The 16920-nt window shown below is 39.7% G+C and overlaps 5 protein-coding genes across 5 annotated transcripts; 2 read left to right on the top strand and 3 right to left on the bottom strand. All coding sequences in view use genetic code 12, as the record gives it.

Annotated features, from left to right (window-relative positions):
• Positions 1 to 211: 211 nt before the first annotated feature.
• CANMA_004730 (TGL1) lies at positions 212 to 5818 on the top strand (the record flags this gene model as incomplete). Its single annotated transcript, XM_051817036.1, has 3 exons — positions 212 to 1972; positions 2611 to 2833; positions 2892 to 5818. 3 exons carry the CDS (start codon positions 212 to 214, stop codon positions 5816 to 5818), a joined length of 4911 nt encoding a protein of 1636 aa, XP_051669496.1.
• Positions 5819 to 6784: 966 nt separating this feature from the next.
• Positions 6785 to 8575, top strand: FGR15 (Fgr15p; the record flags this gene model as incomplete). Its single annotated transcript, XM_051817035.1, has 1 exon — positions 6785 to 8575. The coding sequence occupies one exon, from the start codon at positions 6785 to 6787 to the stop codon at positions 8573 to 8575; it is 1791 nt and encodes a 596-aa protein (XP_051669495.1).
• Positions 8576 to 8662: 87 nt separating this feature from the next.
• Positions 8663 to 10036, bottom strand: NPL6 (Npl6p; the record flags this gene model as incomplete). The annotated part of the gene is made up of 1 exon (XM_051817034.1): positions 8663 to 10036. The coding sequence occupies one exon, from the start codon at positions 10034 to 10036 to the stop codon at positions 8663 to 8665; it is 1374 nt and encodes a 457-aa protein (XP_051669494.1).
• A 196-nt stretch (positions 10037 to 10232) lies between these two features.
• On the bottom strand, positions 10233 to 13073 carry CANMA_004727 (m-AAA protease subunit; the record flags this gene model as incomplete). The annotated part of the gene is made up of 1 exon (XM_051817033.1): positions 10233 to 13073. The coding sequence occupies one exon, from the start codon at positions 13071 to 13073 to the stop codon at positions 10233 to 10235; it is 2841 nt and encodes a 946-aa protein (XP_051669493.1).
• Positions 13074 to 13533: 460 nt separating this feature from the next.
• Positions 13534 to 16851, bottom strand: CANMA_004726 (aromatic acid exporter family protein; the record flags this gene model as incomplete). The annotated part of the gene is made up of 1 exon (XM_051817032.1): positions 13534 to 16851. One exon carries the CDS (start codon positions 16849 to 16851, stop codon positions 13534 to 13536), a length of 3318 nt encoding a protein of 1105 aa, XP_051669492.1.
• Between the last annotated feature and the right edge of the window lie 69 nt (positions 16852 to 16920).

Here is a 16920-nt window from a genome sequence, read left to right as displayed (position 1 = left end):
CGCGGGAGAGAGCGAAAACAGAACAAAAATAAAAATAAAAAAAGAATCCACATGTGATAATATTAGCGCAAATTCTACTGCCAAAAACACCCGAAAATCTTCATAAGTTGTCTACTTGTCACTATTAATCACTTCAGGATACTTGAACATAAGCCAAAGAAGAGATCAGTCCCGTTAACTTGATTTATAACATCCAAAAGAACCACCCGTCATGACAATACCACTCCTTGGGAGATTAAACATATTCGACTGGCCATTTATCATCATTTCATTCTCATTAGCATGGTTTGAGTTTATAGTGTCTGCTATTACTACTCTTCTTCCGAGAAGGTTCATCAATGCTTGTACTATGGTAGTCAAGCAGATCTTTCGATTGACATCAAATCCGATCGACTTGATAACGCAACTGAGACCAAGAGCAGACAGCATTGAAGACGAAGAAAAATTTCATTATTTAAAAGGCACTGACATAACAAAGTCAAAAGTCAGCAAGCAAAGCTACGACTTGATGATTGAGATGTTGAATGCAGATACAATTCACGATATGGTCAAGTTATTTGGATACGAAATTGAGAGCAGGATTGTCACCACCAAAGATTCCTACTTGTTGACCTTGCATAGGATTAGGGGTGGCCCCACAGGAAGAGTTCCCAATGGGAAAGCCGTTTACCTCCATCATGGATTATTAATGTGCAGTGAGGTTTGGGTTACGATGGTTGAAAAATATCAAAACTTACCTTTCATCTTGTACGATTTGGGCTATGATGTTTGGTTGGGTAATAATCGTGGTAATAAATACAGCCAAAAGCATTTGTATTATGATGTGCATTCACTCCAATTTTGGAATTTCTCCATCGATGAGTTTGCCATATTTGACATACCTAATCTGATCGACTATATATTGAATGAAACCGGTAAAGAGAAGTTAACCTATATTGGCTTTAGCCAAGGCAGTGCCCAGGCGTTTGCCAGTGTGTCGGTAAACTCGGATTTAAACGATAAAATTGATCAGCTTATTGCAATATCACCTGCAACTACCCCGCATGGACTTCACTCAAAGTTCCTTGATATTTTGCTAAAGTCTTCACCAAATGTCACCTATTTGTTGTTTAGCAGGAGAGTGCTCATGCCGTCATGCATATTTTGGCAGAGAATAATGTACCCTCCATTGTTTGACAAGGTGATTGATATCTCAAACTATATGTTGTTCAACTGGAAATCGTTAAATATTTCAAAATTGCAAAAGTTGAGTAGTTATGCCCATTTGTATTCCACCACCAGTGTCAAATGTGTTGTTCATTGGTTTCAAGTTATGAGCTCAAAGAACTTTCAAATGTATTTTGACACCACAATGTCATCGTCGTTATCGGGATTGAACCCTGTTAGCTACCCTTTGAAGAATATACAAGTACCAGTCCATTTAATTTACGGTACCACCGATTCCCTTGTCGATATTGATGTCATGAAGTCGCAGTTGCCGAAAAAGACCACGACAACATACCCTGTGTATGACCATGAACACTTGGATAACTTGTGGGGACAGGATGTTTTCGAATCGGTATTCAAACGCGTATTACAATACTTAGGAGAGGACATTAACGACGTATACTCGAGATTATTCAGAACTAATGAAAACGTTAAATTGATTGAGGATATATTCCGCCCCGATATTGGATTAAGTGGGATAACAATTGATAATGATCTGACTCACTTCGACGGCACAGTTTTGAACAATACAGGTGGGGCCGGATCAGATCATGATTATGAATTTGATGTGACTCGGATTTCCAATGTGTCCGTAACTGGCCAATTTTCCTCACTGCCGTCATCTCAGGGGGCAAAGTTATCCTATTTGAAACTAGCTAACAACAGAAGAAAGAGTAGCGCCCCTCAAAGTGATAAGAAGACGCAAAGTGTAGATAGTACCAACACTGCAGATTTCAAAACACCGCAATCAATAGGGTCGGCATCGGTATTTATATAGATTTGGGCAAAAGTGTACATTTGATTGGTGGCACAGATGAAAATGTGATTCGTAGCTCTTGACTCTTTGGTACATATTTTGTATTAATTTGATTTTGTACAAGCTAGCCACTGTTTGTCTCTTGTGTATGGTCCAATTGTTGCAAAATTGACGATACTGTCCGTCTATTGTAATTTTATCTTTTATTTTTTTTTTGCTGCTGCTACTACTACTACTGTTGTTGCTTAGTACCTTTTGTTCCGTTGTTCTGTTAGTAAGACTCGTACTTTTTCTTTTTTGTGTTACTATCAGTCGTGTGCTTTGGTCTTGTTGCAGAATTATTTGATCGCTTATAATCAGAGAGGGATTAGTAAAAGACAAGTAGAGACAAAAAAAAAAGAGACACTTCGTGCCAAATTTAAGGGAGGCGACTGGTTTCACCTCCGCCCTGCATGTACTTTATAGTAATATCTTATAACCACCTCTTTTGAGCTTTTATGTCCTGCTGAACTTGAGTAAACAATTACACAATAAGAGGAAAAGTATGTATTAGCACATCAAAGGCAGAAAGAAAAAAAGAAAAATAAAAAGAGAGCAGGAAAAAAAAAGGCAAGTTAGATTCACCCACACAATCTAACCACACATAGATAGACTTTAATTCATTAATTGTGACCCCGGTGAACGAGTCAATAATCAAGCCTCATTCGACACGTTACGGGGATGACATCAAATGGGCATGTTGTATGTATTTTTCGTATTCCGTCCTGGACGCAGTATCGAGGGATGGATCGCCACACCATGAAATTGGTACTAACCTTTCATTATATAGAGAACATTCCATGTTATTGGAGATTTTCATCCCAACTGTATGTATCATTCTGAGATTGAATTTATAAATAATGTGTCACTAACAATATGTTTTTTCTAGCTTTGGTGAAAAGAGTGATTCGTCAGATACCTCGCTCATTGCCGTATTATGGAAACACGGATGATCCACACGCCACCGATGAGACCGACCCTATAGTCTGTGAATTGATGAAAATACGACCCCACAAGCCCCTGTTTACTATTTTATTACAGTTGAATGAAGAGAGCGTCACTACCTACTCGTCAAAGCTACTGGAATTGTTGTATCTTTTGCTAGAGGAAAAGCAATTGGATGACAACATAAGAATCGAACTTGAAAAGTCTTTGACCCAATTGATTTCATTTATTCCTTGGGTTAAGCCAGACTTTCCTGAAAAGTTGGAAATTGATCACAATCTAGCCTACAAAAATAGACAGAGTATTCCACGGCTGGAAAGCATTCCTGGAGAAATTAACCCAACGTACCCTAATGGATACTTGTCGAAGATTTTGATTGACAATTTTGATGCATTGATCAAGTTTTCCACCTCGTACTTTAATTTGACCTTGAGTACCCAAGTGACAAAATATGTAGTGGAGTTGATTTATCAATTATATTATTGGGAAGTGGTACATTTGGCTCATGTTAATCCCAAGATCATTGATTTCCTTGAACTAATAGGATTTGAAGTAACCCAAACCACGTTTGGCCCTATCATCAAACCACCAGTAAACTACCTCAACGATAACTTGTTGCAAGGATTGCAGTACCCTTTCCCATATCCATTTTACAACTATAGTTACCATTCCTTTGATTCTAGGGTTGATCAGCAAAAGTTTGACCGGATTAAAATAAATCCGTATTTGGATATCACTTTAAAAAACGTCGATGGAGCTTCAAGAAAGAAGAGAAAAGGAAGTAGAATGTCAGGCAAGAAGTCAATTAGCGAGGAACCCAATAAATTTGGAAAGCAATTTTCAGAAGGTGCATCTGATGGCGGGGCACGTGGTGATAACCCAGTGATTCTCGAAAAAGGTTTAGACCATCAAGCACTCAATGTGACTCGGGCTATGAGTGATATAGGGAATTCATTCGATGAAGAGAATGATTCCTTTCGGAGAAAGAAAACTGTCAAACATAACCCAGAGGAGCAAACACGCTCAAAAGAAAAGATGTCGTCTTTAAGAGATGATGATGCAGCTGGAGATGACAAACAAAGCACCGCTCGTTTGAATCACATTCCTACCGATCCAGCGTCAAAACCAGTAACCTCACACAGTATCACGACTCCAAATATACCTTCTGCACCAACGTCAGCAACACATCAAGATCTAATATTTCGCTCTCAACACTCGCCGCCATTTAGAAACCCTGGGTTCTCTCCCGTTTCATATCTGCATTACCCATTCCAATCGCTTCCACCGCTCACAAATCAACATTCCCAGCAACCACAAAAGCAACCGTGTTCTAATAGCCCTCAACTTTCTTTTCCACCACGTACACAATCGACACCCGTTTTGCCCAAGACGGGTAGTCAAAAGTCTCCGGCACTAGGCCAGCAAGACCACCCAAGAGAGCTTCCCCATATCTCGCCAATATCAAACTATCTATCATCTCAAAGCAATGTTTTGCCCTCCATCTCAAAGCTCACTGATCAACAGGAACACGCATTGTCAGATCGACGTGCAAAACTGGGTCCTGTTGTCAGCTCATCGTATAAGGGTACTGGATTGGGGATAACTGCACCTCCAGCTAGTGTCCAACCTCTGTCACAATATCAATCACAGCCAGATGCATCCAATCAAAATAAGTTGCACCTGGTTACTGATACCAGCTACAAAAAAGCACTGGATGATATACAGTATACAAAGAATTCACCAAAGGAACTACCTTTCCAAACAATTCAAGTCGGCGAAGGACTGCATTTAGGTGATCTTCGGGTTGATCTTGGTGATCCAAACTTTTTGCTCACTGAAAAGAATAAGCGGGTTCCACGTCATGGCGTCATTCACCAATGCCATTTAACTGATCCTAATACCAATGCTTCATGCCTCAAAATCTTTTATGGAAAGAATGAGTTATTGAGACACCAGGAATTTGTCCATGCTACAAAAAAGAGAATTTACAAATGCTTGTACTGTGATCGCAGTGGCGCTAGAGTGCAGAGTTATCCACGTCACGACTCGCTAGCGAGACACATTAGAAGAAAGCATGGTATAACTGGAAAGGAAAACAAAATGGCAGTTAATTATGCTAAAGAGAATGTTATAATTGTTGATGACGCAGAAGCAGCAAATATTGAGTACGCACCAGAAGAACCTTTTACTAAACCACAGGTGAATGAACCTCCTGTTCCATCAGATTCACGTTCACCAGATTTACATGATGATGATTCCCAAGCTTACGAAAAATTCAAAGAAGAGGTGTTGCGAGAGAAAAAAGAACGCAGAAGAAGCTCTTTTGGTGGTCAAAGCATTGCATTGCACCCTGCAAGTCAAATACCTATATCATTGCCTCCACAGACAGTACTTTCCCAAGCTTCACCAACTTATAACCAACAACCATTGTCAATGCCACCTCCACCTCCAAGAACTCAGAGTCAGTCACTAGGTCAACAACAAAAACTTCCTGAGCCTTCATCATCAACATACCATCGTGACCTGGCTTCAATTGCGCCTCTATCGAAGAAACGTTCGGAAAACTTTGGTGACTTGCCTCATTTACAAAATTTCAGCTCAAAGGATGCAAACAATCGTCTGTTTTCCATATACATGGGTCCAAATTCCATTTCTTCCAACTCCAACAAATCTAGTGTGAGCAAAGCTCAAAATTCGCCCTCTTTACCAGCACCACTGAATCGTTCTTTACCCCAAGCTGAACCACTGCAGCAGAATCAGTACAGCATTCAGTCACTACCTCAGATAAGTAGTGATCCACCAAGGACCAATGTCAAGCTTCCTCTGATACACGATATTGATAATGAAATAGGACACATATATCGAGGGTGAGAGAAATAGAGATATCCTAGACGTATTGTATAGGGTTATGTAATGAATATAGTATTCTACAATATTGATACTCAGTGCACCATTAAAAACCAACACTTGTGTAAAATGTTCTTGTCGTAGTGGTTAAAGAAAAAAATTGGGGGACAAAAATGACTGCAAAAGAAAAAGGTAAGAAAATAAAAACAATAAAGAAAATTAAATTATGCCTCGTCAAAGGTAAAGGGATAAGGTCGTGTACTATGTACATGCTTCACTTACTAGATAACTCCACGTAACTAACCAAAACTATTCATGACTAAATAACGTTCTGCATAGTAAGTATTGACTACTTATTGATACAAGGATGTCACTCTGAGCAAGTAATTACCGATATGTCAATATATTACATGGTGAAATTTGATATGGCGTTAAGTTATTAATTAAGGTCGTGTATAATGTTACAATTCTTTTCACAGCCAAAAATAAAAATCGTCACTCTCTCTCTTTTGGTAATTCACACACACCCACATTCACTTTACTCTCCTTCTCTCTCGCACTTACTCTCTCTTTCTCTTTTGCTTAATTTTTTTAATTTTTTTTTTTTTTTTTTTTTTTACAGCCATACAAAATTTTACAGCCAATACTTAAAACAACCTCAAAAAAGTTATAACAGTTATAATATAACTCACTTCTCCTAATATACAACAAGCATATACCCTCCCAAAAGAACTATCGTGTATACCTTTGATAGCCTCCTGTTTATTTATAATAACAACCAGTCCCAATTAATCACCCACCTACAATCTATCTACTGGTCATTATCTTACAGTGCATACTATTAAAAGGGGCAGAGTTTTGCAATCGATCAATCACACCACACCAACACACGAGATTTGCCACTTCGCACTTGACTCCACAGCTATAAGTAATTGTATCTATAAGCTCTTGACGGTACACCCCTTTTTAACTACATTCATTACTGGAAATATGGACTCACAAAAAGTTGGAACCCATTCGACATTCCAGGGCAATGATCACGCGATTAATGATACGGTCGTAAAGAAACCTCAGCAAGATGATCCATCAAGTGAGGACTCGTTGTCATCAAGCCAGTCAAATAGTGATGATGATTCTTATAGGGATGAAGGACACGGTCCTGATAAAGCCACGAGCCTGACTTTTGCAACTGCTGGACAAAACCCGCCATCGCCAAAAAAGGCTGTTGAATCAGTAACATCAGTCGAGTCTTTAACTGCACACTTACCTACTACTAGAAGTGCTTCTCCTAAAACAGCCGACACCTCTGCTAGCAATATTGTATCCACCAACCCGTCAGTGCCGACAAAGACCAATTTAGTTACGCACCCACCCCAAAACCAAGACGCTTTTGATGCAAATAATAGGCACTCGCACAGTACCTCGCCAAATGAATCTCGAAGTGGTTCCGCTGACCCTTTAAAGAACTTGAGTCGTGTGCAACAGCAGCGTACGAATGAAATAAACAAAATCTTTTCCAGGTTAAGCAATGCCACGGCATCAAATTCACAAAACGTTGACAATTTGTTACTTGAACATCAAATATCGATCTTACTTAAAGCATCGCCCTTGGACACCGAGGAATATGCCAGTCATTTAAACAAACTTGCCAACATTTTGTTTGAGGAGAAGTACGATTCCAAATACACTACAAGTTTACACAACAAATATCAAGAATTGATCAATATCGTTGAACAGTTTGTCAACTTTGCCAACCCCTTGAAATCGCAACTTTACCTTATCATTGAACACAATTTTGAAATCATGATGAAGATTGCCACTAGTTACAAATCACTTGAAATTTCTACAATAACCATACGATTCTTAACGACGGTTTTTATGAATTTAAATTACTGGGAATTGTACAACTTGTTGACTTGGAAGCCCGTCATTTATCATTTCTTAAACCTCATAGGCCTTGATATCCACGAGTGTTATCAGAAATTTCTCAACGACTATGAATATTACTCATATAACAAAGTTAAACAGCCACTAGCATTGCCAAGATCACGAGTCAGATCAAGAAAGAGAAAGATTAGGAAAATGATTGACGACCTGGATATGACGGCTGAAGAAAAGGAACGCACGCAGCGTTTCTTTTCCTTAAACCCAGATACTGCCGATCACGACAAGTATGTAGCTGATATCGTTTCCGGTGCCAATAAACAAAAGCGGACTTTCAGGCCTGATGTCAAGCTTGAACATCACAAGATTATCAAAAAACCAATTAATGCAACAGCGTTGGACAGAACGCCAGGCAAATCATCCAATTATGACCCAGATGTCGTTCACGAGTGTCAATTACCATCGGCTGAAATACCCCACAAGCTATGTTTGAGAAGATTTTCAAGAAAATATGAATTGATTCGACATCAAGAAACAGTGCACTCGAAAAAGAAGAAACTATTCAAGTGTTATGTTTGTGTTAAACAGAACCCCGGTGTTGGTCCAAGAATCTTTACCCGTCACGACACTTTGGCCAAACACATTAGAGTCAATCATGAAATTTTTGGCAAGGAAGCTAAAGCTGAAGTTGCCTATTCCAAAAAACATGCCGAGGTGGTTGAAGAAGGCGATATAACAGTGCATGTCGGAAGGCGGAAGACAAAAGTCGATTTTGAATTGAGGGCTCATATGGAAAAGACAGGAAACGAGTGTTTTGGTAGTTATTTGGAGACCAGTGATTTGGAATCTGGTGATGAAGAAGTTGTTTTCAATAATCCTACTCCAACTCCATCATAGTTAGTTTGTATTGGGCTGTAGATTTGTTTTTGCTGTTTTATTAATGGTTCAAATCTGAAATTACTTTTTATTGTAGAGTGTAGCTATTTATAATACAGACGCAATCTCGTATTTCTGTTGATCAAGTATAGCTTGTTTGATCTCTTGGTCATCAATTTCATCGATAATTTCTTTAGGTACACTTGCCAATCCTGTGATTGGTCGCCTTAAATCTCTGCTCTTGTAGTAGACGTCGTATGTCAATGTGTCATTGTCCTTCTCAGTGTTATCACTACTATCAATTTTATCAATTTTATAGCGTTGGGACTGGGTTGACTTGGGGAACTGGACAATATTGGTAAACACGTCTCTATACCCATTGGCAACAACTTGTGAGCGCAACTCTGCCAACTTGTGATTATACTCCGAAGTTTGCGATGCAATTTGATGAATCCATGTGTGATCAGTTTGATGATCAACCAAAGTCGCAGGGGCCATTGGTGTTGCATTACCTCCCAGAGCAATTCCCCCGCTTCCACTACCACCACCTATACCTTCGCCCAAAACATTGGACAATTTATTCTTGTATAGCTCATCAGGATCAGCATATTCTCCAGGTATATCACCATTATCAATCGCGCGTTGTTCCCAAAAATCGTCAATAACCTTCTTACCTTCTTTAATCATCTTGGCGCCAAATTCTCGGAAAATCGACCGTGCGCTAACTAAATTCACCGCCCTGCCTTTATACGAATTAGGAATTATGCCACGATTGATCAAGTCCATTTTCTGGTTATCATCGCATACCCGTTTAAACAATGTACGATGAGTCTTGAATAACAAATATGAATCTCTAAAACCTACCATACGTGCAGGAATGGTTGATATAACGTATAATCTATCACCTTCACCAAGGATTTTAAAAGTCTTCATTCGCAACTCCCTTCCGCCTTTTAAATAGCCCAATTCATCAATTTTTTCTTTACCTTTTGGATCTTCATTTGGGATATATACTTCATCATTTTCTGTACTTCGTGGGTTGCCATCGGCATCGAAAACTTCTTCTTCGTTGTAGTAGTATTTCTTCTCCTTCTTCTTACGGCCTCTTTTCCTTTTCCCGCCTTCGGCAGTAGTTCCTTCTTCTCCAGTTTCGATAGCTGCTGTTCCCTCCTCTTCGTCTTCATCCTCTTCTCCTTCTCCGTCCTCCTCGTCATCTTCGTCATCAACTGGGGCATCTTCGTCTTCATCCTGAGCAGCTGCATCATTATTCACATCTACATCCGAATCGTCCTCGTCTTTAACAACATTCGAAGCATTGGTTTTTCTTTTCTTCTTCCTTCGACTAATTTCATTGTCTTCGTCTTCGACGTCGTCCACTGACACTACTTCGTCGTCCTCAATATTTGTGTCCTCTTCATGATATGCTTCTTGTGAATCATGCTCTTCGTCGGCTTCTTTCTTCACTCTTCTACGTTTAACCATTGTTGGTGATTTTCAGTGTGGGTTGAATGGTTATAGAAACATATTTTAATTTTTGTCTTAATTTTTCTTCTCAAGATACACACAGTTCTGGTTGTATGCAGTACACCCTTGACTATACTATTCATCTATTCAATACTATCTACAAGATACAAAACTACCATCACTAAATAAACGCTTGTGAAACTGTCAGCTTTACTCATTTTTTCCCATCATCTTCTTTTTCTTCCTCTGTATCCTTTTCACTATCCTTCTTTTCATTGTCGGGTTTTATATTTTTAAAAGCGTCTTTCCCATCAAGATACTTGTCAAAGGCATCGTTAGTCTCGGGGAATGGTCTCTTGCCTAATAACCTTATCATATCCTCTCTGGTGATAAACTCCTTCTTCAACAATTCTTCGGCTACCAACTTGACCTCTTTGCCCTTTTCTGTCAATAACTGCTTACATTTGTCATGGCATTCTTGCACAATTCTTTTAACTTCAGCGTCAATTTCTCGACTGGTCTCTTCACTAAACGGCTTGGTTAAATCATCCTGCGATCTGGTGTCATAGTAATTCACCATACCAATTTTTGGCGACATTCCAAATCGTAACACCATAGACTGGGCAATGTTGGTGACTTTTTTGAAATCATCGTGAGCACCTCCAGTAACTGAAGCGAAATGCAACTCTTCCGAAACTCTGCCACCTAAAGTCATGATCATCCTGTCGTACAACTGTGCAGTTGACATCAAGTACTGATCGGGTGGTAAATATTGAGCGTAACCTAAAGTTCCTTTTCCTCTGGGGATTATAGACACTTTCAACAATGGATGGGCATGCTTCAAAAACCATCCACAGATGGCATGGCCGGCTTCGTGGAATGCCACTATCCTTTGTTCCTCGGGGTTCAACAACTTAGATTTCTTTTCAACACCACCAATGACTCTCTCTATGGCCAACTCAAAATGCCTCAACGTCACAGCATTAGCGTTATACCTAGCTGCAATCAAGGCGGCTTCATTGCAGACATTGGCAATGTCGGCACCAGAGAAACCTGGTGTTAAAGCTGCCAACCTTCCGGATAAATCTCGATCAACGTCTTTCTCCAATGTAATCTTTCTCAAGTGGACATCAAAGATCTCCTTCCTTCCTTGTAATTCAGGATTATCAATATGTATATGTCTGTCAAATCTTCCAGGTCTCAATAATGCTCTGTCCAAAATATCTGGTCTGTTTGTACCTGCCAACACGACGACGTGGTCAGTGCTATCAAACCCATCCATTTCAACTAACAATTGATTCAATGTAGTTTCTCTTTCATCGTTGGCACCTGTTGCATTTCCCTTCGATCTTTGTTTACCAATAGCATCAATTTCATCAACAAACACAATCGAAGGTGAATTTTCTCGCGCGGTTTTAAACAAGTCACGGACACGGGAAGCCCCGACACCCACAAACATTTCAACGAATTCGGAACCTGAAACAGAATAGAACGGAACACCGGCTTCTCCGGCAGTGGCTTTAGCAAGTAAAGTTTTACCTGTTCCTGGAGGTCCTGAAAGAATAGCACCACGAGGAATCTTGGCACCTAGTTTTTCGTACTTTTCGGGATTCTGCAAAAAGCTCACAAACTCTGTGACTTCTTGCTTGGCCTCAGCCATACCTGCCACATCCTTGAACTTTGTCTTTACCTCAGTTTCCTGGTTAAACTTCTTTGCGGTAGATTTTCCAAAACCCATGGGTCCCATTCCGCCCATTGACGAAGCAGCCTTCTTTGTCATCCAGTAAATTGCCCCCAAAAAGAGTACAGTTGGCAAAAAGTTGATCAAAAACTTTGTCGTATTTCCTTTAGTTGTGTATACCACTGGAACTCTCATTTGAGAAGGGATGCTGTACTTGTCTTGCGCTTCTCTCAAGTTACGTTCAAAAGTTTCTACAGAACCGATGCTGAAATACAATTTTTCAGTGTGGTTCTGACGCAAGCCGTTTTCATTTAACTCCAAATATGCAACTGAGTTGTTTACTACCACAACTTTGGAAACCATATTCTTACTCAAGTAGTTGGCAACAAAGTCTTGGAATGTAATCTCTTTACCATTGTCTCCATTGGTGTAGGAGACAAAAAACACCACAAGTAGTATTACCGCAATTGCTTGGACAATTTGTTTAGGGGTAAACTCAACCTCTATGTTAATCGGTCCTTTTTCCTTTTTGTTTTTGTTTCCTTTCTTTTGGCTCTTGTTGTTCTCACTTGCTTGCTTGAAGAAAGAAGAAAATAGGTCGCTGTTTGTGTGTCTTTGTTTCAAAACTTCCTTAAGCTTTTGGAAATCATTTATGATCTGATACTCGTTGGGACAAAGTGCAAATGTTCTTTTTCCGTCAACCGCAAAGGGTGTTGAAAGAAGTGTACTAAATATTCTAAACCAAAGTTGCACTGATTTGGGATTGAGGTTCAGCTCACGTGCGATATCGGAAGGATTCAAGTCTTGAGTCTCGGTCGTTGCCTTGTCAAATGCTGTTAATAATTTCTGAACATCCATATTGCTAAATTTCAATTGATCCAAGTACTCTAAGTTATTTGACAAGACGTAATAAATGCGAACAGTTTGCAATATCTCCTCTTTGGTCACTGGCAGGAAGTTGGGGTGCTGTCTGGTGAACGCGTCCTGGATATCCTTTATTTCTTTTTCAGCCAAGTTATCCTCCAACATAATTATCCCACCGGATTTTTCAAATTCGTCACATTTTCTTTCGAATTCTCGCAACATAAACTCATAAACGGTTGACATTCTGTCGAGGTATCTTATGTCGAATGGATCGATAGGAAGCTGGATTTCAGGAAGCGTTGCAACCGGTAGATCTTGACTCTTGAACATCTTTTCAAACTTCTGTCTTACTTTCTTCAATTGCGCTTCGTAGTCATTATTGTCGTTGTTCTTTTGTAGAAAATACGAAGATGAGTGAAACGATCTTCTCAACACAGGCACACATCTGGGTACGCTTCGTTTTAGGATTCTCGACACGTTCCTCCTGCTTCGTGATACAAGAAGACTCATCTTGTTTTATTTATATTAGTGGTGCTATTCTAGATGTTTTATCAGGTCACTTTGAATCTATTCCGCTTAAATTTTGCCTCTCTGAAAAAAAATTGAAGAAAAAGAAGTTTTTTGGTCAAAATTACACGCACGGCCGAGGAAGGTCTGGACTTGTTTTTGCAGCAATTAGTAATAGGTGCAAAGTAGAAGCTGGACAGTTGATATTCAGTAGACACTCGTTAACGTTGAACATCTGACTTAGTATCAAAGAGGGTGTGACTTTTGAGTAGAGTTTAGAGAAATGTTTTGTTATATATTTTGCATAAATGTTGAAACAAATTTTCGTTGATATTAAAAAAATAGAATTTGTGGCCACCATGCATGGTCTACATATTTCTAAAAGTCTACTAACATAAACGTCTAAAATTGAAAGCAAACAGTATAACGTGTAATTAAATTCGTACCAATCTATGATCCCCATTTATCCACCTCTCTCAAACGCTTCAAGCTCTTCTTCATCTTCACTGTCCTCATCAACCAATATATTCTCATCCAAATCGTACATCTCACCCACTAGACCCTTGACAACTATCATGATCTCGTCCAATCTATTATAAATCATATGAGCAATTAGCAATGACAAGATGTTCAATTGACCATCACGACTGAAAAATTTGCGGTAGTCTAAATGTGATGTTATGGCACCGTGATCACCTGCGTTGACATTCTCGTTGTTAATCTTGGTACTATAAAACCGCTCACTTAAAGACATCTTATTGATTCCCCATTGACGACGTAGCAACTCCATGTGTCTTAGCGAAATATTTGCCTCGGTGATTTTCGGCAAAGCATCTTTTGTCTTGATTGCGTCGGAAGCCATATGGATGAGCGAAAAAAGCTCTGCATCCAATTCTGAGTAGCAGAAGCCCACACGTTTCATAATTATGGGTACCCAAGTTGCAGGATCCTCAAGCTCATTTAAAGCGATTAACATCATTAGATACAATTGCACTGTATCTCCGATTAGCCCTTGTAGACGTAAGTATTTAGACTCTGGCCAGTATCCCGAAATAGGAATTTCAAACTTTAATGGCACAAGAAGTTTATTCAACAGTGAAATTCTCATGAACTGGTATCTGAATCTAGCCAACAATAGATCGTGCCTCTCCAAAATATGGTAAGACGGATCGTTGCGTCTTTTCACGGCAAATTTGGAAACATAACAATGTATGTTTCCCATTTCTGATAATGAGGAGCCCAAGATCTGTCTCACGAGGAACTTGGAAGATTTGGGTGTCGGAAGCACGGCTGTCAATGAACCGATACATAAACCAATGACAACTCCAATAAAACGCAAGTAGGCCGGTGCCCATCCATAGCCGACATTAGCTGCCATGTTTCCATTAGCATCTACCCAGGAAGTTCCCAACACCAAAATAGTCGTCACACCAAACAACACTTGAGGTAAAAGCGTCAGGTGCACGGAAAAATGCCTGAAAAATATCAAATATAGATAAATGACACCACTAACAGCGCTATAACCGTAGTAGTTACCTGCTGCTTTTCCACATGAAATGTACCAACAAACAAGCCCTAGCAAACAACCGGCAAACGTATAGCAAAGTTTTGATATAAACACATATGTCGTTTGCCCGGTACTCTCACTAATGGAAACAGCAATCATAATAACAAGCCAAACCATTCTTATATTGTAATACCAGTTAGCTGTTGTCCTAACAAAATAAGGTATGGCTCCTATACATATGAGCCCACCCGCACGAATCCAAAACCAAAATCTGTCCGATATCAAAAAGTAAAATAGCCTGGTAATGTAGAGTCCGATGTATTGTCCAATATTTGCTGGTGGCAAGTTATCGGCATTTCTCCTTTGGATTTCGTTATGCAAATAGTCTGGAACTTCTTCATTGAGATCGCTTGACAAGTGTCGTGGTTTGGAGTACTTGGTTTTTGTAAAATACGTGATGAATTTAGGTGTAGGTCTCTTCTCATCAATGTCAATGAATAAGTCAAATAACTTGACGATATTTTCACACTGGTGCCTAGCAATCTGAAGAAACAACACACCCTGACTAATCAAGAACAATAACGCCTCCTCATTTTGGGTACTATCAAGCATCAATTCCTTTAGAGCATCAACGTCCTCATACTTTGCAAGCACTTCTAAAATCTCTTTCTTGGTTTCCTTGACCTTTGCTGCCATTTCCTTTTGCTTTGACACTTGTTGTTTGTAACGCCATGGCAATAGAGAAAAAAACCTAAAGTCATTAGCGGCAGCAACCCACTCAAGTATTACCCCAAGTGCATTGTCTGATACATCCAACAACGGGCTGAGCCTTTCAGTGAGGAACCTGGCTATCCGGTCTATTTCATCAGGAGGGATTCTGTGACCTTTTCCATGATGCATTATTCGATTTCGCAAGGTCCTCACGCGTTTCCTATCTTCGTATTCACCAACTTTCCTATACGAATCTTGAAAGGCGCTGAATATCTTTGCGTGACCATGGTTTAACGAAGACACTGTTGACCTTCGTCTGGGCATGCAAAAGTCATCTTTGGAATAAAACATGCGCTCTTGTAACAATTGGAAGAAATGGGCGTAACTTGCTGTTGCAGTAACCAAGTTTTTAGCCAATGACCTAAATTGACCAACGTCACCAACATCAAATCGGCCATAGGAATATTCTAACCAAACAGTTGATGCCACAATTTCCAAAGGAGCCATTTTTTCTCGAATATTAGTCATCTCTCTTTTAAATGCTTTGTAATTGGCAAAGTTTGGAGCTGAAGGTTTCATGGTTTTGAAAAGACGCATATTCTTGACAGATGTTTGTTTCAATCGAGTTAATACACCTTGTGTACCGTCTATGAACCTGAAACTGGACGTCAGTGGGAATACGAAAAAAGCAGCTCCAATTTTCAAAAGAAGGGCACATCCAACAGGCCGTAAAACAGTGTAACCGATTTCCAATGGCTGATACAATGGACTAAAGTGTCCATAGCATGAAAAAATAACATTCCCAATCTGGCCTAGGATGTAACACAAGTTCCATAATGGGTGAATTTGTCTTATATTGCCCAATATAAACGTATTTGTAATCATTGAGATCATTGTCACTGCAACGGCCTTGGTTTTGATATACCTGCCACTATATATCTGTTCATTCAAGCACTCTTTTAGCTGTGGTCCCATTTGGCAGACTCCTTCGGCGACCAAATTTTGCACCAATTCTTGCGGAGTAATTCCACCGTGTAAATCATTGATAATCTTTGATCTAACAACATGGTGTACGAACGAGATGATCACCCCAATCAAAATTGCTAGGGATAGTAATACATTCTCAATGAGTGAGGAACCTCCAGCAACGCCAATAAAAGACACAATTAAGACCAAATAGGGGGCACCAGAAAGCCAGTTGCTTGTTTTTGGCACAACCGTCAAGATCACTGAGGCGAACACCTGGATCCAACTTGAACTGACCACCTTGAATGATTTGTAATTTAGATGCAGTAGTACATAGTCAGGGTATATTACATCATAGACTTTTCTCCATAACGGCTTTCGTCTCTCGGGCTCTTCAGTAATGATTGTTGTTGCTTGATTACGATGATCGCCTTCGGGATAGTATTCATTACATATGACAGTTTCATCATTGTTGCCCTCCAGTTTGGGATTGAATGCAACTGGATCATCTGCATTAACATGTGGTGATACAGAAGCAGCTGATGACGAGATGGAAGTCAACGAGATGTTTTCCTCTTCATTTCGCAGATTAGCCATTGGTAATTGATTTGCGTCCAAATATTTTCCGGGTAAGCCAGATGATGTGTATTGCTTGTGTTAAAGTTA

This window comes from Candida margitis (genome assembly GCF_024628925.1).
Source record: "Candida margitis strain CBS 14175 chromosome Unknown scaffold1, whole genome shotgun sequence".
NCBI lineage: Eukaryota > Fungi > Ascomycota > Pichiomycetes > Serinales > Debaryomycetaceae > Lodderomyces > Lodderomyces margitis.
Note: the sequence above shows the minus strand (reverse complement) of the source record. Positions and strands in the feature narration are given on the sequence as shown.